The sequence below is a fragment of the Alligator sinensis genome, unplaced genomic scaffold (assembly GCF_000455745.1).
Source record: "Alligator sinensis unplaced genomic scaffold, ASM45574v1 scaffold1164_1, whole genome shotgun sequence".
In the NCBI taxonomy this organism is placed as follows: Eukaryota; Metazoa; Chordata; order Crocodylia; family Alligatoridae; genus Alligator; species Alligator sinensis.
In genome coordinates this window covers 1,458,274-1,482,527 of record NW_005842225.1, presented here as the reverse complement: position 1 = coordinate 1,482,527, position 24,254 = coordinate 1,458,274, and the positions used below count along the sequence as shown (strand labels likewise).

The following is a 24,254-nucleotide window of genomic DNA, read 5'->3' as shown; positions in this document are numbered from 1 at the left end:
CGAATGACAAGCAGCTAGCACCGTGCTACTTACAGCAAGGATGGGACCTGCCCAGGAACGCAACCCAACTCCCCAAGGACACTGATCCTGCACCAGCACTCCAACCCGATGGCCTGGCTTCTGCCTGGCCCCGTCACAGATACCAAGTCAATCCACCCGATCAACTTAACTGTGCCCTTCCTCAGCCCCTGGACAGCAACCCTGGACACCAGGGAGACAGGTCAGGCACTCGGCAGCACCCCGAGCCCCAGGTTAGTGCCTTTGCTTCAATCCTATCTATTCCTCAAGAAAGCCAGCCCAGCCATACCTGCCACAGAACTGTTGGCAGACCATGATGGGATTGCTGTACGCCTCTGGTAGAAGAGGATATATGCCGTCTGCTTGCAAATTTCATTTTCCGACAACGGCTGCACTTCGCTGTCATCGAAGCAGTACCACTGGCCATCCACTGAGTTCTTGCAGTACGCTGAGAGAGAGAGAGAACACCACAGTCAGATACCTCACTCCACCAGGCACCCCTCACTCGACTCCTGCTAACCCAGCATCCAGGTCAGGTACATGGAGATTGCAGGTGGCCTCGGCTGCTTCCACAGGCTCCGACACCCTGGAGAGGGGAAGCAGCGCTCTTGACACCAGCAGGGAGCTTGCCGAAAACAGCCGAGTGCCATATGCTGCACGCTCCAGCACCTGGGGCTTCCAACTCTGCCACTGCAGGGGGGGGAGCTCACTCTGGGGTGGGTCACCTGCTGTTGCCTGCGATTTGTGGAGTTGGTCTCTAGTCCTGTATCTTCGCCCACCTGAGCTATCCAGAACAGGACAGCACCAGCGCCCACAGAAACACCTGAGGAGCAGGGTGTGCGCGCTTCAAGCTCAAAGTGTGGCATCGCAGATAGGGAATTCCCTGACTCCCTCCAGCTGCTCCGAGATCTACAAGGGCAAGTAAGAGCGACCATTATACGAGCCTGGGATCTGCAAATGCAGCTGACATATGAGCCCAGCCCAGGCAGAATGTGGCCTGGAAGTAAAAGTTTGCTGCTTTGAGTACTGAGTGCAAAGTGCCTGGAAAGAGGCACAGCTGATTCATTTGTCCAGAGACAGCAGCAAGAAACCAGACCTCCTTTCAAGAGGAGCAGACATGGAGGAGCACGGGATACAATTCAGTAAGACCAAAAGAATTGTTTGTGATCCACTCTGCCCTTCAGGGGAAGGGTTGTGTCTACGGCACTCAGCAACCCGCACTCTGGCAAACTCCCGTGGGAGGGTAAGCAGTATTGAACGTGCTCCTATGTGCTTCTGCGGCCCTCCCTGCCAGCGCACCCAAGCAATCAGCCATCTCGCCATTCATCTGCACCTACCCGTGGCATGACATACTCTGGGACACGCAAAGGGAATCTGTGCCCAGAGTGCATGGATCCATGCTTGCAGAGGAGTGAAGCAAGCTCCCCAAACAGCCCATAATTCCCATGAGCAGCAAGCTCAGGCTCCTAGAGCTCAGGGAGGCAGGTCCCGGGCAAAGCCATGCAGGCTCGCTGAGAGCGAGCAGGCTGGCGTTGTCAAGACCAGTCGCATCACATGCAAAGCTGCAGAGCGCTTGCCTGTGTAGTGCCCCCCTTGCATGGTGCCGTGGTGATTGCACACGGCGTACAGGTCATAAATATAGTCCTCGGGATCCCTTCCAAGGCCATAGGGTCGTCTCCATGGCGACCAGTGGGATGGCAAGCTCCAGCTGCTCTGGCTGCGTTTAACGACGTGAGGCGTCATGTCCAAGCCGGTCAGCGGGAACTTGACCATGTTCTGGAGTTTCATTCTTCGGTCTCCTTCCTGTTTGAAGAAAGGAAGCGAGTTACAGTGGCCGCTCAGGACAGAGGCACAGCTGTACCACGAGGGCCCAACTGATGCAGCGCATCCCTCCAGAGGTTGCTCAGCCAGAAACATCGTCAGTGATGCAGCATCAGAGCAGAGCTCCCAGCTAAGGAGCTGTTCCAGCAGACAGGCAAGCAATGTGCAGGCAGGAAGGCAGCGTGAACAAGGGCCAGCGAGCAGCCACCCCTTGCCACCTGGGCTGCAGAGCACTTTGCTTCTGTTTTGAGATGCACGTGAGCCCCGGGTGCCAATACAGCCGCCTCTGGGAATCCTGCACTTACAAAGAGTGCAGCCGGCCATGGGAGGGAGCCGTTTCATTGCAATGGAGCTGAGGGACAAATTGCCAGTCAACTGCCCATCCTCAGAGGGCTGCTGCCTTGAAAAGCATCCCCCCACTCCACATACTTGGTTCTTACCTGTCTAAACCTCTTTAAATGGATGATGAGAACATCGGGTAAAGTCCACAGGCTCAGAGTAATGCTCCCCTGCTGCAGCTGCTTGCAGTGGGGGCAGCGCCATGCATCGTCTGGAGCAAGCTACGAACAAGGAGCATCAGTGGCCGTTAGCTGCCAAACATCTCACTCAGAATACAGACTTGTCTACGCAGGCCTGCTCACCTCTGCCTCACAACAAGCACACCCAGAAACCTGAACTCGCCAGCTCTCGTGCCCCATCTACCTATAGTGTTCACCTGGCACTGCGGTCAAAGATGGTTCCCCACAGTGCAGGGGGACCCTCCCGGGAGAGGGCTGCAGCACCTCAAGGCTCTTCAGAGCAGCAGCACCCAGAACACAGGCAGCATGCAGCAGACACTTCCATGGCCCGTTACAGCTCAGCCAGTGCAACTGTGCACAGCAGCCACTGTCACCTGCAAATGCCCCCTTCTTCACCCACAAGCGAGAGCGGAACAAGCTAAAGGCAAACGCAGGCAGGTTGGACGGGCTGACATGGCAACCCTTTTCAACAGCCAAAACACCACTTTCTGGCAGCAAGGATGGGAACTGGATTACTGCACAAGGCAGAGCAGGCTAGGGCTGTCAAGGTCAATGCTTTGCTGCCCTCTAGCCAAGGGACCCTCCTCCCTGCTCCCCAGCCCCGCTAGTACCAGTGCTACAGGGCCAGGAGGCTGGAAAGAAAAAGGTTTTCTTCGAGTGGGGTGAATTTTCTTCCTCCCTCCCTCATCCCAGTGCTGGTTCCCTGGCTAACAGGCTCAGAGGCCACAACTGGCCAGCTACAAGCCATCTGTTCTCTCAGCTCTGACTGGAAACACCAACAGTAGCAGCTCAAGCCTTATTAAAAGCTTTGCATCCACATGGCTGGACCCTAGACTTGAGGCTACAACCCGACTTGTTATAGGATTACAATACAGTGCTAAGAAACACAGAGCCCTTCTCGTGTCATGGGCAACGTCAGTCCAATTTGCAGCCTGGGTTCTGGTGCTGTGTGCCCCTCTGCAGGCCCAGCTTTATCCTCCTCCAGCAGCTGGGAAGAGGCTGCCCTCCAAGGGCCCCCGACTGGCAGCCTCTGCCTAGGAAGCATTTACAAATGCCTTCTACAAAAGACAGACGTGAGACAAGAAGCCCGGAGACTCCCATAGGCCAAGTGCTCCCTGCTAAGCAGGACTACAACGGCAGCAGAAAGTGCAACTCTTCTGGAGAAAAGCAGCCCACAGGAGAAGTCTTCAAGCAGAGGCAGCAGGCTGAGCAGCCACATCTGTGCGTTTCCCCAGGTGCATTTGTTGAGGGTGCCCACAGCAGCCTGCGCTGCAGGGGACAGAGCAATGTCCCTGGCCTGCCTGAGAGCAGAGATGCACAAGCCCAAAAAAGCGACCAATTCCCAGGAGAGGGAGAAGCAGTCTGCGTCTACTGTAAAGGACCCTTACAGAAAGCAGGGTCCTGCACAAGGAGGACACTGCAAAGCAGGGGTAAGAAGGATTTGCATGTGTGAGAGAGAGAGAGAGAGCGCGAGCGCGGGGTACAATCCCACTGGATCAGCACTGGGCAGGAGGGTACAGCTGCTCCAGCAAGCCAGCAACTTAGCCACTCTGCTCCAGTCCAATGCCCCTCCACAGGAGAGTCCAAGCTTTCGAGCTCCTACCTGTTCCTCTTTGGTGTACAGTTGGAAACACTGAGATAAAGTGCAGGTCTGAGGTTGGTGGTGAAGCTCCCTCTGCTGACGGACACTCTCAGAGTCCGGGACGTACTCCTCCTCTGTATTCATGAACAGACTGCAGCAGGGAGACAAGGCGCTTACTGTCCGTCCCATCAACACTACATCTCAGGGGGAAGGAAGCACTCCCAGCTGCTACCTTGATCTATCCCTCCCCCACCATGCAGCCAGAGGTGGCTCAGTAAGAGGTCACCCCGAACAGCACGGCTAAAAAAAGGTAGGAAAGAAGCAGTGTGTAGTGGGCACCGACCCTACTTTCTGGGGTGGATCAGACAGCTGACACCTACGCAGTCTAAAGTTCCTTGACATGAATGAGAGTCAGGGGCCAGGAGCTGGGGATTTACAATAGAAACAACCACCTCCAATCTGGCAGAGGCCAGGCCAGATGGAGGCAAAGATTCCACTCCTGAGGTTCATGCAGCCACGTGGTTTAGTACAGTCTAGACCCGAATACAGCCGGAGCAGGAAATGATTTGAGGTTTTGCAACAGACTCCTATTTTGCCAGGCTGTTTGCAAACATTCCTCTGCAGCTAACTGCGCAGGGCTCTCTGGCATCATACTTACTAGTCTTTAGTCTCTTTGTCCCATTCTACCACTAACTTCACATGAGCAGTTCCACCCTGACCACAAGACTTCAGTGCCCTGGAGGGAGAAGCAGATGTTGTAGTTAGAGTCCCTATTCCCAAGCCCGAGCTGCCCTTTTCTGTACGCGCAGCCTCCAGCTACCCCACGGCAAGCTGAGTAACACCTCATACAGCAAAGCTCAGCTAGGCCAGAGAACTGAATCTTTTTAGCCTCGCTCCTGCTGCCACCACCCGGTTAGGCCACTAACATAGTCCAGCAAGTGCAGCCAATACGCCACAGTTTTCCTTTGTCCTCAGCAGCGACTAGAGGCTGCACCAGAAAAAATGTTTATCAAGTCCTGTGCTGGACAGAGGCTTCACAGTGCAACATGGAGTAAAGTGAATAAGGAGTTCTGGGAGAGAGCAACATACACACAACCTCATAAACACTGCCTGAATGCAAAGGCAGTGAACCCATTGCATTGTGGTATTTTCTCCACTGGATGGAGGCTAATTCTACCCATTACAAGGGCTGTCCAGTGAGCAAGACCTGGGAGAATTCAGATAATTTTATCTTGCCTGCAAAACTGGAATCCCCATCCACTCAGTGTACAGGACAATTCCAGGACAGTCCCCAGCAAACTGCCTAGGGCCCCACAGACATCCTAGCCTGGGATCTGCATTTCCATAACGTCCAACACCGCAGTGTTCAAGAGCCGCCACAAAATCCCTTAAGTGCAGCTTAAACTTCAGCCCCTGCCCTACTGGCAGCGTACTGCTTGAGCAGCGCAAGACATCCCACCCCTCAGCTCCCTGTCAGACAGCCTTGGCCACCACCCTGCAAACTCCTACAGCTGCACGCATCTCCCCAAGCAACTCCCAGGCAAGGGTCCCAAGATGCTGTGGGACGAGAGGTGATGGAAACAGGCCAGAGGAGAATGACAGGATATCCCCAGTCCCATTAAGGGGACACACCAGTACTGAGGGGACCTTTGGAAGTGCATGTCCCTTCCTGTTCCAGACACCAACGCAGCCACTTCCAAGACCTGGGAGCTGCACTCAGGTTCCGGGTGGCTTACGACCACTTTGCTGCTCTGGTCTTGTGCCCATGCCTACATGTCAGATTCCTGCTCCCATCTCTCCTCCCCAAGCACTTCTGCTTTCTGTCCCCTTCCACGCTGGGCTGCCAGTGGCACCAAGGAGGACTTCATCAGGTGCAATTCCAATAGAATATTATCATAAGAAAAAAGCAAGTCCCCTGCTGCTTGGGTCTATGCCACCCTCCTACACAACGCAGCAGTCTAAGCTGCAAACGCTCAACTGCACCGCGGAGAACCAGTCAGTCACAAGCTGGGAAATATCCTTGCCCCGCCGGGGAAGAGGGCTGTGCTTACCGTTCTACCGTGGGGTAGCACAGAGGTCGCTCCTCCTGAGGTAACAGGTACGTGATGCCCACAACACTGACCACCCGCAAGCTGAATGGACAAACCTAGGTGTGACAGAAACAAAAGTTAACTTGCTGAATAAAACAGCCCAATTTACTTGAAAGTTCCTGTATGTTCCCAGGCTCAAGCCTGCTGTCTGAGCTGTGAACAGTCAGGGTTCCTTGGGCAGGGACAAAAAAAGAAGACATGCTTGACAACCCGAAACCAAGGTCCAGGTCTGGGAAGGGAGCAGAGGGGTCCGCCTCACCTGAATGCAAGCCGAGGGCCGCAGAAAGTACTGCATCTTCTCCAGGATCTCTTTCTGCAGCAGGTCCCAAGCAATGGTCTTCTCCAGGTGCAACACAAAGGGCAGGCCAAACCTGCCAGAGGGAGCCACATTTTAAAAAGGGATTAGAAGACGAGAGGTTCTGGGGGGACACTTCCCCAAATCAGCTACTGTCATTCTCTCCTCATGCCACATCTACAGTGTGATGTTGAAGAGTGTTAACCCTGCTGGAGCCTCAAAGCTCAGAGTCGGGGACAACACCCTGAATGGGATGGTCAGACAGATCCAGGAGGGACTATTAGCTTGCCCAATTCCCCCCCCCACCCCTCCAACTTTACAATTACCTTTTGCTCTGCTGTCCTGTACATGCTCTGTTACAAACCAGCAGTACAATCTTGTCACTGGCTGCTGGCCTGCTGGAGGAGATTTCCAGTTTCCCTGACTTCACCGCCCCTTGGGTATAAGAGGTCATTCTGGAGTGGTCAGTGGCGTATTTCAAGTTATTCAGGTTATTGTTCATGTGAATTCCTGAAACAAGAGGGAAAAGAAGGCTTTCTCCATTACTTCAGCTGCCATGTGTCCTCAAGGAGCCTGACTTCCACTTCAGAGCAGAGGATCAGTGTGAAATTAGGAAGCCAGACTGGGTTTGTTTTAATCATATTCCCAGAAAGCACTTGACTTACATAAAAGTTAATTTTACATGCAATTACTTCTATACAGCACAACACAAAGTAGTTATAGGACCCCCACAAAGTTAGTACCTCACACTGAACACCCAGCTAAGTGGTTTACATCAGAGCTTTGCAGAGGGCTGGCATGCTGTTTGTATGCAGGAGAACAGTCTGAAGTCTAAATGAAGAGCCCCTTGCTCATTGTTTCAAATGTACATCCTCTGGTTGGTGAGAGCTGAGCTACTAACAGAGCTCCAGAAAACCTGGCTGACTCCCTCAGTTTCCTTCTCTGGCTGTGTCCCAGCAGTGCAGAGTTCAGTGCCAGGATCTGAGGCCCCAAGGTCATCAGAAAGGATGGGCAGCATTTTGTGCCCCTCTCCCCTGCCCCCAAAAAGATATCACTAACTATCCAACTATTATAGGCAAGTGTTAGCCTCCAGGTCTGACCCCAAGGGTCTGGCACAGCCAAGCTCCAAGCTAAGTCCCAGCTCAGGAGAGGGGAAGAAAGCATGTTGTGTCACTCCCAGTGTCACTGTCAGCTGAAGAGTCACAAGGTCTGCTGGAAACAGCAGCCAACCCAGGTTGGAGCACAGGGTCTGTAGATCAGAACCATCTCCATACTCCTCTCCAAGTCTTGGACATGTGTCATCAAGCCTCCTTACCTCAAAATACTCCAATGTGGGCATAAAGCAGGGTTACCCACTCACCTCTCTGACTAAGGATCCCCTCGGGTCTAAATATCTCCGGTGTCTCGAAGGCAAAGATGCAGTCGCTTTCATGAATTGTGTCCAGGTCATCGGTGTCGCAGAAGGAACGGTGGAACCCATCGTAGTACATCTCCGTCAGCACGATCTGGAGGAAGCAGAAATGGAACAGCACCTGTCAGACCTCCCACACCCCCCAGCTGAGCTGCTCAGCCTCTGAGAAAGGGAAGCTGGGAGACCTTCAGCAAAGCATGCGCTGACACAGGATGGGAATTCAGCCTTCCAATGCTGGCTGGTAAGAAGTGGGGGAATGGTCTGCCTATGAAGGAACAGGTAGGGTAAAACGTACATGAAGGCTAGTGTTTAGGGGATCCCACAGATACAAAGGCATCTTAATAGTTCTCCCGCAAGAGACTCAAAACTCCGGGTCATTTCCCATGGGCCCCTGCTGGTTTCTCTCCACAGTCAGCAGTGCTACTGGGCAAAAGCACCATACCCTCCCTTCCTCACTCAGAAAGGAGCATCAGAAGCAGCTCAGCCTGCTGATACCTCGTGGAGCTCGTACAGTCAGCCAGTATCATTCCCTGCCCGGGCTGCGTGTAAAAGGCAGCCCACTGGCCAACATGAAGCATTCCTGTTGCTGCAGCCAGCTAATTTCCCCACGTTTCCAGGTGCACTGGTCCGATCCCTGCACGCTTGGTGTTACCCTGCCTTTACATAGAAAAATGGTTCAAGACTCCTGCAGGACCCGAGCCCAGCCTTCATTACCTGCTCAGTGGGGATCTTGGTTTCCATGGATACTGCTTCACGCAGCCTGGCCACTGTTCCCGACAGAGGTACTGCTACCCCGATCCGCATGCAGTGAGAGCACTTCCCTCGATACACCACGGTGACGTACAGAGGCCTGCAGGGAGCACAGGGGGCACTGGTTCAGGCTGGGCTGCAGACAACCCAGGTCTGCCCCAGCAAAGCTTGGTGCTGATGGGCTGCAGGAGCCACAGAAGGAGATTTACACTTTACACGTTACCCAGGTGTTCATGACTTGGTGGCTGTGCCTTCTGTTCTCTCGCACACTTAGCGATGGATAAAAGGTATAAGGAACTGGCTCCTGTGACCACAGCTCCAGTTCTCCAAAGCTGCTCCCATAGTGAGAAGCCCGTGACTAGAATGGTCAAGACTCTCTCACCACGTCCATGGGGTCAAGTAAGGGAGTGACTGTGGGCACTGAACACCAGAATTAACCCATCTCCCCAAGTCCCAAATGTCTAAAAACAACTGTCAGATTTCTCCCAGAACAAAGCCTTTTATTCTGGGATCCTACAGGCATAAACCTCATCGTCCCATGTTAAGTGCTGAGATAACACTTTTTTCATGGGACAACTGGTGCTAAGAGTTAACTGCTATTCAAGCTGCACGTGTAAATAACTGTCGCATGCCTGTATTGCTGCGAGTCAAAGCCTGGGACAACTGGACTTGGGATAAACCCCACATCTGTTCTCCACCCCAGATGTGTATGATAATGGAAGGGGTAGATGCATCTCTTGCTCCTCTGGGGTGTCTGCCTCTCCTGTGCATGCCAAATGGGCGTTCTTACCTACAGCGGGGACATACAAAATTCAGTTGCCTCTATAAAAGGCAGTCCTAGCGTTAGGACACTGATCTTTGTAGCATGGCCTACAGCTGCTCTCAGAGGGCTGCCAATGGCAAAAATTCCTGGGGAGAGTGGGAGGAGCAGCATCTTTTCCAGAGCTGAGCAAAATCTTCCAACAAAAGTTTCTTTTGCTGGGAAGGGACAATTTGCTGAACCCAAAACATTTTGCAGAAACAGCATTTCAACAAGTTAGCATCAGAAGGAAGTTATAAAAAGCATCAATAAGTTGGAAAGGTGTGGTGTAACCTTTGGGAATAAGACATTTTAATTTTTTCATTTTCTTTTAGAATATAAAATTTAAGGACTCTAAAGAACCAATGTCTCCACTGGCATTTAACAGAGGGTCCTTTCCCTAGAAAATGTCCCATTTCCGGTTTTCACTGCATTTTAAAATAGGAAAAAATGACAAATTTCAATATCTCCTGCAACCTGCACACGTGCATCCACACATGCAAATCAGTCCCACCCAGCACTCCTCTTTGCTGTTTGGGAAGGGGAGGGGTCCCTTCCGTACTGCTACCAGCGCCACTGGCATCTCTCTCTTCTGCATTAAGATTTGACGCAACCACTGGTTGGGGAAGAGAATTTAACTTGATGGTGCATATAGGCACGTACCGTGTATGAGGCAGGGGAATCGGCAGAGAGATGCAGAGAAAAGGGTCAAAGGTGTTACTCTGCTTCTGGCAATGAGGGCACGTCAGGGAGGACCTATCAGAAATATTAACAGGGTAAAGTCGCATCTCCAACAGCAGGGACAGGCCAACGATGATACACACAAACAAGGAAGAGCCCTCATGTGGCCACAAAGCTGCTCTGCCAAGCAGACCCCTTCCCCCACAGACAGCAGCTGGATTTAGCCCAGAGTCTATGCAGGCAGACGGTTGCTGAAAGTGAAAGGCCACTAATTCCCAGATCTTCACCAAGCAATTAGTCTCAGGACTCGTTGCAGGGCATACCAGGAAAACAGGCTTCACTCCAGTAGAAGTCGCTGTGAAATTAATAATTTGGCGCTGCTTGACTCTAATACAAAGGACACAGAGGGTCTCTGCGCTACCCCAACTGTTACACGAAGTGCTGCATGTGCCTGAATCTCCACCAGTCAAGGAGAAAGCCAATTCCAAGGAACTGAGAGTTCCTGACTCTACACAGCCCAGGTAAACCTCAGGGAGGTCAAACCTGCCCCCCCGCCCCAACACCGCCGGGATGCTGGACTGTCTTCACCTCTGCCACACTGAGCAGGTGACCCAAGGGTCAGGTGGGAGTAGGACCATTTCTCTGAGTAACTAAGCTTAACGATGGTGCAAGAACTTGGCTGAGATTTCCCAGGGGAGATTCAGAGCCTGGCTGGTGGAGGAAGGATCCCCCAACCTTGTAAACAAGCTGGAGAACTGCAGAGGTTGCACACTGCCCCCCTTACCCTTCACCCTGCAGCACTGAGCCCCACCAACACGCCCTCCCTTCTCCCCAGGGATCAAAGAACCTCTGAGCATACACAGCTATGCAAGGAGGCCCCCGCAAGGCAGCGTCCACCATACCTGTACTGTGCCTGAAAGAGCTCCTGCACAAAAGTACTACTGACGGGAAAGGCCGGTCCCTCGAGCAGCACATCGTCTTCCAGGGGTGGCTGAAAAGGAAAAGCAAGTCCAGGAGAAGGCACACTGGGTACACAAGGAGTCTCATATCAGCCCTGTATGGCGACTGGAGCAGAGCCACCTTGCACAGGCTGGGACAGCTCTTTGCAGTCAGGTGGGACCAAGCAGCCTGGAAGGCCAAGGAGACAAGGTCCATGGAAGAGCATGGCTTCACTTCCCCCACCACCTTGCAGTAGAACTCCTTACCTTCAGTATAGGTCTGTCGCTGCACTTCACTACATTGTTCAGATCTTCATGAACTCTGTCTAGGAGCCAAAGCAGGAACTCCTGGGCATCGTGCTGCGAGCTCCCACGGTACTGCATAGCATTCTTTGACACAATGTTCTGCGGCGGAAAAGCAGAGAGTCTCAGAACACAGCAAAACCCCCTGAACCCCACTGCAGAGCCCCCAGCCACTGAACCTCTAGGCCGAGAACAGGCTTGGCTGAGAGCAGCATTCAAAAGCAGACTTCATCGTCCAGAAGCCCACAGCTCTTCTCTTCTAATGGAAGTGTGTGCGCCAGGAAGAGGAATGACGTGTTCTTGGGGTTCTTGAGGACAAGCTACAAGGGAGTGGAAAGTATTAGTGGGGAAAACACTGCTCCCTTCTCTGAAAGCTGACCAGGGAGGCTGAAGCTGGGTAACTACTGTAACCCCAGCATGAGTGATGCACTGACCGAATGGCCCGGATGATTGGCTATACAAGCAATCGTGGTCCACAGGCCAGGTGCCCAGAGATTGGAAACTAGCTAATGTGGTCCCCGTTTATAAGAAAGGGAGAAAGGAGGACCCAGGAAACTATAGGCCCATAAGCCTCATGTTGGTCTTGGGGAAAATCCTTGAAATAATCATCAAGAATCACATCTGTGAGAGGCCAGCGGGGGAGATCATGCTCAGGGGCAATCAACATGGGTTCATTAAGGGCAGGTCCTGTCAGACCAACCTGATTGCCTTTTATGACCAAGTAACTAAATCCCTGGATGATGGGGTCACTGTGGATGTAGTCTTTCTGGACTTTAAGAAGGCCTTTGACACTGTGTCTCACCCCATTCTCATTTATAAATTGAGTGACTGTGGCATTGATGCCTGCACAGTTGGATGGGTCAGAAATTGGCTGGAGGGCCGCACCCAGAGAGTGGTGGTGGACAGGTAGCACTCGACCTGGCGGGATGCGAATAGTGGGGTCCCCCAGGGCTCGCTCCTTGGGCCCACTCTGTTCAACATCTTCATCAGCGACTTGGACGAGGGGGTGTGTTCAGGTTTGCTGATGACACCAAGATGTGGGGAGAGGTAGGCATGCTCGAAGGGAGAGAGAGGCTGCAATTAGATTTAGACAGACTACAGAGGTGGGCAGATGGTAATAAGATGGGCTTCAATGTGGATAAGTGCAGGGTGCTGCACCTGGGGAGAAGGAATCCACAGCATACATACAAGCTGGGGAGCTCCCCGCTTGTGAGCACAGAGGCGGAAAGGGATCTTGGAGTCATTATTGACTCCAAGATGAACATGAGCCGCCAATGCCAGACCGCAGCCAGCAAAGCCAACCGCACCTTGTCGTGCATCCAAAGGTGCATCTCAAGCCGGTCCAGAGAGGTGATCCTCCCCCTCTACACGACATTGGTCCGGCCTCAATTGGAGTACTGCGTCCAGTTCTGGGCACCTCACTCCAAGAAGGATGTGGTCTGCCTTGAAAGGGTCCAGAGGAGGCCACCCGCTTGGTTGGAGGGCAACAGGGCAGCCCCTACGAGGAGAGGCTGAGGGACCTGAACCTGTTCAGCCTCAGCAAACGGAGGCTGAGGGGGGATTTGGTGGCTGCCTGCAAACTCGTTAGGGGAGATCAGCAGCCAATAGGAAGGGCCCTATTCCCCCCGGCAGCACCTGGGGTGACGAGGAACAACGGCCAGAAGCTGCTGGAGAGTAGGTTCAGATTAGAGATTAGGAGGCACCATTTCACTGTCAGGTTGGCTAGGATCTGGAACCAACTTCCTAGGGAAGTGGTCCTCGCTCCTACCTTGGGTAAATTCAAAAAGAAGTTGGATGAACACCTGTCTGGGGTCATGTGATCCCAGCGTGTGCTCCGGCCAGTGGCAGGGGGTCAGACTAGATGATCTTTTTAGGTCCCTTCTGACCCCTAACTGCTATGAAACTATAAAATTATAAGACAACCCAAGATGATTCCAGAAAAGATCAATGTGTAAACGCTGGCATGAGCCAGAAATCAGGCAGATGCACCTTAGATCAGCGAGGGAAACGGCACAGAGACCATTCAGATGGGTCCTGACCAGGAACGACTCTTAAAAAGATGCCCTGGCATTTCTGTCAGAGTAGCAAACCCTGCCCTACAACATGAATGTTCTGTCTCTGGGAACCACCTGCACTTCCAGGGTAGCCAGGCCAGAAAGTTCAGCTGGCACAGCGCAGGGCACCTGCTCTCCAGCACAGTGCCTGGCTTGTAGCACTGGCAGTCACAGAGCCCAGCTGGGAAATCATCTTGCAGCCTACCACCATTTCACCTGTCTCCGGGAATCAAGCCTCTGATCCGGTACAGATGTGCAGGTAGATTCACTGGACAGCTGGGCCCTGCATTCCCAAAGGATACCACGACTCCACTGTGTCAAAACCTCTTCCAGGCTGCCGTTGACTTAACCAACAGACGTGATTAACCTAGTGGTGACTGCACTGCAGAGGTAGGTGAAGTTGTATGTAGGGAGGCTGGTATAAATCAGTTTATAATGCGTTTTGAATCTTTTTGGATAAAGGTCACTATAAAACTGTATAAATTTTATACTCAAAGTAGGAAATCTGTAGCTTCCCGCATTTGCTGTCAAGGAGCTCAAGTTTCTATGTCACATAGCCAGGAGTGAGCAGAGACACATAATCCTCCATCTAGAATACCCAATCCTTGAAGATCACTACACAAATCCCCATGCAAATCTGGATTAGTAAATAAACTCCAGGTACGACTACCCTCTCCCCCAAGGGGCCACATGCACCGAACACATGACCTAGGATCAGTCAGGCCTTACCAAGTGTTTCATCAGAGGATATCACTTTCCTTTGCTAAACACGCTCCTCAAGGACCCAGCGTGCAGAACTGGGGGGTGTTGCTCTAGCATCAGATGCAGCCTTCGCCACCCCCACAGCAGCCAGTCTTGACACAGCAGACTCCTGAGCCAAGGGACCAGGGAGTTTGCCACAGAACCACATGCTTATTTTCTCGATTGGAAGCATTGCTATTGAGGATACAATTGTCCTGGGTGGATGCCATCAAAACTGCGTTTCCCAAAGGAACAGTATCAGCTGCTCCAACCCACGCTAGATGGTGTTGCCTGAATTGGCCCTTCCATTGCCTTTGTAAAGTAGAGCACGTGTCACATGCTGGGCATTCGATGCTGCTCAAAGCCAAGCGTGTAGGAAATATCCTCTCTTTCACGGCTATGCACACGGAGCAGAATCATGGCTTTTGGATCCTTTTTACTCCCTGCTTGAAGCTTCACAATCTGAGGAGAGTCCTGATCTTACAGGCACTACCTCCCCCACCAAACTTGCTCTCCCCAGCAACATAGCATACAGCCCTACGGGCACATGCCAGCTAGCCTGGACTCCATTTTCCTATTCCCAGTATATTCACGTTATTCTACCCTGCCCTAGGACGTGCTGACAGGCACGCTCACTGCATGCCACGTGTATTACAGTAGCACCTAAGGAGCCAACAGGAAGGGACCTGCTTTGCTGGGCACTACAGGCACAGAGCAGCAGACAAACCCCACACACGCAGGCAAGACGGGCAGAGCGGGGGCAAGTGCAACAGAGTGAAGAGCATGCCAGCGACAAACATGGCCAGCACGAATCCTGCACGCTGGGCGAGGGCTCCACAGAAACACGTGCGCACCCAGACAGCCGCAGGCCAGGAACTGAAGCAATGCACCCACGTTGCTCTGACTTCCAAGAAGCTTCTCTTCTCAGAAGTCCGCGCACACGCCCAGGTAAAGGCTCAGGCTTGTTTCCGGAGAAAAAACAATCAGGAGCTGCCGGATGGAGTTTATGAGCAATAAAATCTGCAATTTGTCAGCTTTACCTCCGCCCTCCAGTGTCAGGGACCAGTAGCCCAGGCTGCTGTTCACGAGGCCGTAGGCTGCTTAGCCCTCTGGCCACACAACATGCACCCCTGAGAAACCTTCACTGAGCTCAGCTTGGCCACGGAGTCACGCCAAGCACATTGTTCGCTATCTGCATCCAGCCAGCGTATCCCCTTCACAGCAGCAGATCCTCCGTTTGCTCTGGCTCCCAGTGCCCAACCCTCCCGTTACTGTCCACACTGTCGGAGCACCTGGGGGCCCAGCCAAGACAAGGCTCCACTGCACCCTGCTGCGTCTGGAAGCAGATGGTCCCTGCCTGGAGAGCTCGCCTCCATGTCATCACCCCAAGATCTACAACCAGTGCCTTGCAGTGCTATTAATAGGCAGCTCTTTGGCCAGTGTTATTATGCACATTCAGACCACACTCCGTGCCACGAGCCAGACCCACTGGAGATGGTGACCTCTTATCAGCTGCCAGGTAACAAGACAAATAGTCGTGACGAAGCAGTTCTTTTTCATACCAGACATGACAGCGCAAGGAGCTCCAAAGCATCTGCCTCAAGTCCCCTGGCCCAGGGCAGGCTATCCCTGCAGGCCCAGGGCAACAGAGCTGGCTGGGCAGCGCGATGCGGGACTGGCACGGAGGGCCGGGCACTCCACACATGCTCCTACGACCCACACTTCCCCTCTTTGCTAAGCAGCTGCTAAACCAGGTTTGAGAAAAGGAAATTGGGCTTCTTGTTTCATCCCTTTGGGAAATGAAGCCAGAGAGGAGGGGGTGGGGAAAGGGCTGTTAACGTTATGCCCGATGCCCCAAGACAGCAGGCCAGGCTAAGGGAGCGATCCACTCCCGATACTGTCCCATGGGGTTTGTCCGTCTGCAACAGCCTTAAACCTCCGCATCTGCACAGGCATCTCTCCTCCCATCAGCAGTCTCGCACACACCAAAGAAACAGCACAAAGAGCACCTGTACCCCAAAAGGGCAGGGCTCCATGGCCAGGAAAGGTTGGAGGCCTGTGGGGTTGACAGAACCTCCCAGGACTTAGAGGTAAGTCATCAGCAAACAAGGGCATCACCACGCAAGAAGAGGCCATGCAAAAACACTTGTGAGCGGGCAATGTAGCCTTAGGCGTTAGGTATTTGCAGCAAATGCTGCAAGTTTAAACCGCTTTGCCCAGCTTCTGGCAAGGTGGCGGCTCTGGCTCAGCAACATCATTGAGAAGCAACCTAAAAGCAGCATTTGGGCTCTGAGCAAGAGCTCCAGGGCAGTGAAGGACTCGCTCCCCTGCCTACATCCGTCTTCTGTACTTTTGAAGTGGGCTGGTGGCCACCTCTCGACTCCCTCCCAGGGCAGGAGAAAGCTCCTGCAGCAGGTGGCGAGGCCTCTACGGCACGTCCAAATGCATTGCAGAGCTCTTCAGTCGAGGAAAGCCGGGCACACCACAGTGGCGGGCTGCCTCCCATGAGAGGACATGCCGGGCTCTGCCAAGAGCAAAGCAGTCCTGGACTAAGCCAAAGCAGGAGCTTGCAAGCTCTTTTCCCAGCACCCCGGTTTCCCTCCACACAAGCCGTGTGTCACCCAGGGCTAGTTTCCAGGCTTGAAAAGGTACTTTGTTGTCCAAAAAGCCTCAAAGACATCACTTCTCTTCCACTCCCCAAATCAAGCAGGACACTTCAAGGACAGCAGGAAGGGTCCGCAAGCCAACACGCACGGACCATGCTTGACAGGGAACAACACACATTGAAGCAACCATACTGGCTTTTCTTGTCCAGCTCCGCGCACTGAAGGTTGTCAGTGCACACAAGCAAGACATTCACATTCTTCTGGTTTTACGATTCCCCTTTGGCTCCCTGTTGGGCGAAACAGCACCGAGAAGCGACAGTGGGGCGGCAAATACCTATTGGTTCCCTTCAGTTGCTGGTTTCTTGGAGGGGGAGGGGAATTAGGAAAAACAAAACAGGCTTGAACTGGAAGATCCCACAAAGTACTCCTACCCCTAGGATGCTACACCGGGGATGGAAAGAGGTGCACGCGCCCACACGCAGCTGTTCTCGCAGGCAAACAACGCATGGCAGACAGTGGGATTGTCTGCGTCAGACGTAGCAGAGCACGCTGCTGTGGGGCGTGGGAACCTGTGCCCTTCGCGGCACTCCCAGGGGAAGACGCCGCACCTCCTGGCAGACCGTCAGCACCTGCAACGTGCCCAGCTCAGCAGCAGCTTCAGGGACGCGCTAGCGCTCGCCCTCCCAGCTCCTGCAGGGACAGGCTCGCTGGCAGCAGGACCGGCCCCGACGCTGCACTGCACTGCAAGAAGTCCTAGCTCTCGGCTACCTTTAAAGGACCAAATCCTTGCAACGTGGCATTGGTGGGCAGGCCTTGGCTAGCAGCCCGCATTAACAGCCAGCTCTCTTGCTTCCAGCCAAGAACAGCAACACCAGGAAACAAGCGGAAACTAATCCACAGCAAACAGCCCTGTTTCACCTGCGATTCCTACAACAGTGCTCCCCTCTTCCGGGAGCCTCTTACCGTGGGGCAGCTTCTGCTGTGGTCAGTCTGCAGGCCGCAGCTTCTGGGAATGGCCACTCGGCTCTTCGGGACCAAATTTCCCCTGCACCTCGATGGGTGCACATCGCTGCTCCTTTGCTGTGGAAAGGAGAGTTGAAGAGAACGGGGACAGCCACCTCCAGGGTGTATCTGAACTAAAAGAGTTCTGGGGAGAGCCCACAAACAGAGACGGGGAGGTCAGTCTCTGGGCCAGTGATGGTGTCCCGCGTATCAGGCATCTTGGCTGGCTGATGCGGGCTGGGGTGGAAAGGAGGAAACCGCAGAGCAGAAATGCCACTGCCCTGCTTGCTGGAAGTCCACAGAGCCACCAAGGACGAAGGAAGACCACGCCGTCATCCCAGTGCCCACAGCAGTTTCACCTGAGTAACGCAGGACCATGTGTTTGGCAGGCAAAAGACTTGGGGCCTGTTGGCACGTCAGGAACTGTCCCACACCCCGGAGTACCCGACCCTCGGAGACTTCAGCTGCGCGAACCGACTTGCCAGAAAGAGAGAAAAGCCGTGGGCTCCGTCTTTCTCCTGCCCGCAGGGACTCCTAGTTAACAGCTGTCCTTTTACACACAATATTCCCACATGAGAATAAGAAAATACAGGCAATGATTACACTGACAAACAGCTCCCCGTCTGATCTCTCCCCGACCACATCCCACATACGCATGTGCATCTATCAAAGGATGTGTGGGACAAGACAGTGATGAGTCTCACATTGAAGAAACCAAGCAGCCTGCAAGAGAAGATATAATAGAAACCCATTTCATTCCATCCAGGAAGAGCACACACCAACCGTTGCAGCTTCCTTAGCCTGACGAAGGGTTTTTGAACCCGAAAGCTTGCTCAATAACTATTCTCCAACCATTTGGGTTGGTCTAATAAAAGATATCAAATTCACCCAAGGAACCTTGTCTGCCAATAGAAACCCAGCGCACACAGGCAGAGGTAGCCTGCAGGACACAAGCCCGTCATTTCTACAGTAGTTTAGCTCTCAACAGCTTTAAAACACCATGAACTATTCCCCCATGAATGCCGACACAGGCCAGACTGACATTTTGCTCCAGCATTGCGTTCACCCATCCTACCTACCACATGGCACCAGGAGCTCACATTCAGTTACCTGCCGAGTCCTTTTCACCGTACAGAGACTCCCTATGCCTGACCAAGGGTGACTGCGCCCAAAAGCTCACCAAGAACTTTTTTCCAACTCATCAGCTGGTTTAACAGGAGATATCACATCTAGCCAAAAACCTTGCCTTTTCACCGTACAGCACTCGACCACAGCGCCCCATCCCAAGCTGCAGCCTCCACTCTGTTCCCAGGTGTGTGCAGCCTCAGGCAAGGTCATTAAGGCCTGTTCAAAGGAGCTCACCTTACCAGAGGATGCAGGTGGGGCTGTCCCCATCCTTACTAGCCGCTCCCCCAGTTCGTGCCTTCTACAGAGTTTTGCCAGCAGCAATTTCATAATGGTCTTACAGATCACTGATAAGGACAAAGCGGCAGTGGTCCAAGGGCAGATCCCTGACAGACCACACTAGAAACACATCTCCCAAGGGAAGGATCTCCTAGCAGTCACTTTTTGCTACCGGTTAATCAAAAAACACACTTTACAAAGGCAACAATTATTGTATGATGTTAACTTCCTGTGTAGGGTGCTGTGCATCAGGTCAACTGTCTGCGAAGCAGCAGCATCTTACTTGCACAAAAACTTTTGAGCCGACCCACACCGAGCATCTGAGGCAATGCAGTATCACTAGAGATTAGCAGGGCAGACCAGGCAGGCCTGAAGTGCGAAGCCCCAAAGATGCACAGGACTTTTCCCAGCTCCCACAGACCCTACCGATTCCCCCTCCCCACTAAGCCTGCCTCCACCCCTGCCCTGGCTGGGAGCCCCCAGCAGCCCTGCTGCTCAGCTTCCCACCCTAGCTCACCAGGAAGACATCATGCAGCTGAGCTGTGCACAAGGGTACCAAGTGAGAGAAATGCCCTGGGACAGTCTTCATTTCAGGTAAAGACACTCTGCGCCCACAAAGAGCCGGTCACAACAGAACGCAGATCCGGGCTGGCATTTCTCACCGCTCCTCCTAAGCGTTGCCTGTGCCTCACTCCAAGCAAAAGCCCGATGGGATCTGACCAACACGCTTTGCCGATGGGGTTTCACTCGGCAGCCAAGTTACACAGCACTGCATTCTCCATACATAATGGAGATAACAGCCAGGGGATTAGCAGCAACCACACATGCTGGGTCTTATCACCTTCCCTTCCTCTCTCTGGAGTCCCCAAGATCATCCTTGTGGCCGTCTCCATAGCACTGAGAAGGGCTGAGTGGGCAGAAAATAAAGAGCTGCCGATGAAGACAGACTGCGAGATTGCTAGAAGTGATTCAGGAAGCACTGCTGAGTGTCAGATGCAATTCCCTCCTAAGAGCTACTTTTCTAGGGAGACTTTAACAGCAGCAGCATGTTCCCAGGATTACTCATGCTTCTTGCCACTGCTCTGAAGTGGGTTTGTTCTTAACTTAAACCTTTGTATTTGCTTCTCTTCCAGTACACTTTGAGAGGCTGCAGCAGCAAAGCCATCAACAGCAAGCAAAGCGGGGAAGAGAAGCAACTGTGGTACAGCAAAGAGAACCCTGCACCGGCTGAGGAGCAGGTACCTATCCCAGCAAGAAAGCAAGCATCACTTACATGCGCGTCGTGTGTTCTTCTCACCTTGCTAGATCAGACTGTGGATAATGCAACGGCTCAGTAAGGGGATACAGTCCCTCTTGTTCCATGTCACCGGGTCACAGACCTGTGCTCGTTCAGTGACAAGGCAGCAGGGAGCTCTGCAAGTCACAACAGGCGAGTGATCACGCTGCTGTCAGCAATGAGTGGCAGCCGCAGACAAGTGGAAGGAAAGGGCAAGGATAATGTAACGCTTAGGGATCAGCACATTGGGGGTTTTGCTGACAGAGGGACAGCCACAGCAACACAAGCCCGCAGTGCAAGTATACTGTACAAAGTGAGTCACTGTTCACCCCCTGCCCCAAACCATCTATGTTGAGACTGCAGCTACCTAAGTGTAGAGAAAGCCCAAGAACTGTTCACCTCTTGCTCTGGTCACAAACCAACAAGTCATTCCAATGATAGGAGAATTACTGGCTTCCCACTCGCCATTTCTGTTCCACTGAGCACAAAGACTTTAATGGAAAAGAAGTGTCAACCTCCTGTTTTCCAGTGCACGCCTGATAGGAAACAGGTGTGGAAAGGATTCAATGTATGAACGAATGAGAGTCCTGGAGAACACAATGGCACAGATGTTATCGGGACAGGGTTTTTATTTTTTCCCTTTCTCTGCATGTTGCAAAGTTCTGGGGAGACAGGAATCTTTATTCACCCAAACCTCGTGCTGCGTGTAAGAGAGGGCACCGACCTGGGCCTGGCATCAGTGCAGCAGCCCCGGCCCTACACCACCCTCCCAGCTTCACAAAGGGAGAAGGGACCGTTGCTTCTGCAGAGGAATACTTGGAAAACAGTAACAAACAAATTACACGACCAAAAGGGGATGGTTTGCACTTCCACTTGTCTGCCAAGGAGATGAGGTTCCTGGAGGAATGGTGATGCCCAACCCAGAGGAAGGCAGCGACCTTGCTGGCACCGACTGCTTTGCTCTTTCCTGGCCGTTGACCAACTCCGGAGCTGACCCTGCCACCAAGGGACTGGCACCGCTTCTGGTTACAGAGGAGCTGGCTCAGCTGCTGGCAGCCAGCACAAGGGAGGCAGAAACAGATGGACCAGTCTCCCTTCCAACTGCTCCACTTCCACAAGCAAGCAACAGAGAAATGCAGCTTGGGGCAAGAGGGGACAGAGCAGGGCATGGATATGGAAGGGTGAGGGGAAAGGAGAGGCTCCTGCTTCCCAGCAGGAAGGGACAAGCAGAGGAAACCATGGGCAAAATGATCAAGCCATGGCAGCAGACAGAGGGAAGAGCATCCGGGCCACCACAGGTTGCAGGTTAAACTTCGAGTTGCTGATGCCCCTGCATTTGATGTGCTTTTCTGGCAGGGATTGTGGCTTTAAGCTTGGGAGATGGGATGAACTCTAGGTCGGTCATGCTGCTGGGCTGGGCTGGATTCTGCAAAGACCTCCAGAACCCATGAATTCATCCCAGCGGGCCCAGCCTGCACCAGCAGACAGAAGCCTGGCACCCCCTTGCCCTCCAGCTGATTTGGAGAGTCATTCCTCCTGGGTGTCCAGATGTTGGTCATGGTTTAGACCCCAACATAAACCCCCTTCTCCTGCAGAAGAGGGGGCTGATTGTGACTGCTCTCCTTTTTCAATGCAAGGCTGATCTACATGGGGAATATTTAGAGAACAGGAAGACAATCGTTCAAATAGTCTCCTCAGCGACCTTCCTAAAACTCCTAATGCTGCCCCGCAAAGGCCTGGGTTTACTCGCCTTCACACAGCACCTAATGTCAGTGGAGAGAGATCTGTCTGCAAGGGGCTTGGCTCTGCTGAATGAACACTGAAAAGCAGGGGCCAACAGGGACCAGCCAGCCACAGAACCGTGACTCGCTTCATCACAATTTCTAATCTCATTTAGCATGAGCCAGAAAGCAAACAGCCATTTCAAACAGAACATCAGCACTTGAAAGCCATTTGCCCATGACTACTGTATCCTAATGAATCCCAAAGCAGCTCCTAGGTCAAAGACAGCAACTTCACCGTGCTCTTTATATTACGAGCCAGTTTCTGGGTACTTATTTCATTCAGAAATAGCTGGTTTTACAGTCCCCTTAATGACTTCTGCTCCACATTTTGCTGGGCTCCCTTGCTGCCAATAAGGTTTGCACTATATCACTCAACCCCTGCATGTCAATTCTAGCCTTCACATGCAGAGGCCGTGCCACCTGGCCAAGCAAGCACCAAGCTATCCAGTATTAGTGCGTAGAATTAAGGATTCAGCAAAGGAAAGTAAGCCACACGCACATAACATCCCCAAGCTGCATAAAAGCTCTGGGATCTGCCTCCAAGTGATGCATGGCTCGCTGTATTGGGCTGGCTCCCCACGGGTTCTCCTAGTGCACTTGGCGACCATCCACACTGCCCAAGGAGTGAAAAATAGGGTGCTTCTACTGTGGATTAACAGAATCCTTCCCCCCCGGTGACTGAATTTTACTACTGGGTTATAAAACTCTGTCTTTTGGAAAGGAAATCTCTGTCAATCAGCCGGCACAGAGATGAACCAAGCTTTATCTCCTCACTGGAAGCAAAAGTGCCAGGAGCTGCTTTCCAAACCTTTATCCGCATCTAAACTTGTCAACGAGACTCGTTACCAGACAGCACAAAGCACGGCATTGCAAAGGGAATGGTGGGCACTTCAGTGGCAGCGTGCCACCGCCGGGGGCTCACATTAGGTACTGTTCAAAGAAAGGCAAGCGCTGTAGCCTGCTCATTCCCCTCAAGAAACATCATGGCTTCAACAGGTCCCGACATCAGAGGAAGCAGAACAGTGGATTCTCAGCCCGCATCGACTACAAATCCCCGGGGCACCTCCTGTCAGCCCCCTGCCAGGAGTCTGGCAAGCCTGGCTGCTATTGCACTGACTGGCTCCCATTTCTAGTTTGCTCCGAGTTTGTTAAAGAATAAAAAGCAACTGGTCAGTACCACACTGGCTCCAACTTGTCTATCAAGTTAGCTTTCTGCCAGGGCCAAGTGACTTGGGATGGTGCTGAGCGCACAGTCAGCGAGGCATCCGCTGGCCAAACCCAGATCTCTCACCAGTGGGCAGGATGCTGTTGAGGAAGGAGGAAAGGTTGCTCTTTCACACGAGGATGCAAAGTAAAGATGCACAGAAAGCAGCACGCTTTAGTGAACAGAACTCAGGACCGGAGTCCTCCGCTATGACCTGCCATGTCATTGTGGGCCAGGCACTTCTCATCCCCATCCCTCCATTTCCCTTCTCAGCCTTCTGCCTTGTCCGGAGCATCCCGTCTCCAGGAAGACTAAGCCCACTAAGACACCACCTTATCTTTCCCTCTGCTATATGGCCCCATCCATTTTAGATGTGGTCAACAATGAGATCAGTCACGTCCAAAAGTAAAAATAACCTACTTCCACTTTTTAAAAAAGGTCACGTTTTCAAACAGGACAGCCATTGGCAAACCATTTATTAATGCAACCAGGACTTCAGACAGAACGTGGGCCGAGTTTAAATTCACAAGAACAAGTCAGTCTCTCACCCCTTATAACAGGTGTCAACAGAGACTAAGAAAAAGCTGGTTCGGTGCTTAATTCCACATGAACTTTGTGACAGTTAAGGATATCGGAGGTCATACCCGGAGAATGTGACGTAAATTCCAGCTTCCAGCCTCCTCCGAGATCACATATCTAATTAACAAAAGCTTTTAGGGCTAGCTGGCAAAGCAACGCACAGCCACAATGCTGCTCCACATTGATTTCTCTTTCCTTCCTCCTCCTTGGCATCCACTGCATTTAGTTCCTTGCCTTCTGGAGATGTCAGGCTGCACTGCTACTCCTCTTTGCTGCAAAACCCACACTACAAACCTGAGTCAGCATCTCCTGCATCTCGCTTTCAGGTTCATAGATGTTAGGGTCGGAAGGGACCTCAATAGGTCATCGAGTCCGACCCCCTGCATAGGCAGGAAAGA

At 52.7% G+C, this 24,254-nt stretch overlaps 2 protein-coding genes across 2 annotated transcripts in view; one reads left to right on the top strand and one right to left on the bottom strand.

Annotated features, from left to right (window-relative positions):
- The window catches only part of USP31 (ubiquitin specific peptidase 31), a 26,534-nt gene extending 8,902 nt beyond the window's left edge, over positions 1-17,632 (bottom strand). The window contains exons 1-14 of the mRNA XM_025208258.1: positions 17,571-17,632; positions 11,171-11,308; positions 10,868-10,956; positions 9,948-10,040; positions 8,450-8,585; positions 7,685-7,829; positions 6,651-6,834; positions 6,289-6,400; positions 5,991-6,085; positions 4,598-4,675; positions 3,961-4,090; positions 2,280-2,399; positions 1,596-1,821; positions 308-466 (exon numbers count right to left, since the gene is read on the bottom strand). Of these exons, the coding sequence (XP_025064043.1) occupies positions 308-466; positions 1,596-1,821; positions 2,280-2,399; positions 3,961-4,090; positions 4,598-4,675; positions 5,991-6,085; positions 6,289-6,400; positions 6,651-6,834; positions 7,685-7,829; positions 8,450-8,585; positions 9,948-10,040; positions 10,868-10,956; positions 11,171-11,287 (1,684 nt within the window). The 5' untranslated portion in view covers positions 11,288-11,308; positions 17,571-17,632. The remainder of the gene's footprint in view (positions 1-307; positions 467-1,595; positions 1,822-2,279; positions 2,400-3,960; positions 4,091-4,597; positions 4,676-5,990; positions 6,086-6,288; positions 6,401-6,650; positions 6,835-7,684; positions 7,830-8,449; positions 8,586-9,947; positions 10,041-10,867; positions 10,957-11,170; positions 11,309-17,570) is intronic.
- A 30-nt stretch (positions 17,633-17,662) lies between these two features.
- SCNN1G (sodium channel epithelial 1 gamma subunit) overlaps positions 17,663-24,254 on the top strand; it is a 37,413-nt gene continuing 30,821 nt past the window's right edge. Inside the window, exons 1-2 of the mRNA XM_006027158.2 lie at positions 17,663-17,785; positions 20,147-20,251. Coding sequence (XP_006027220.1) covers positions 17,663-17,785; positions 20,147-20,251 — 228 coding nt within the window. The remainder of the gene's footprint in view (positions 17,786-20,146; positions 20,252-24,254) is intronic.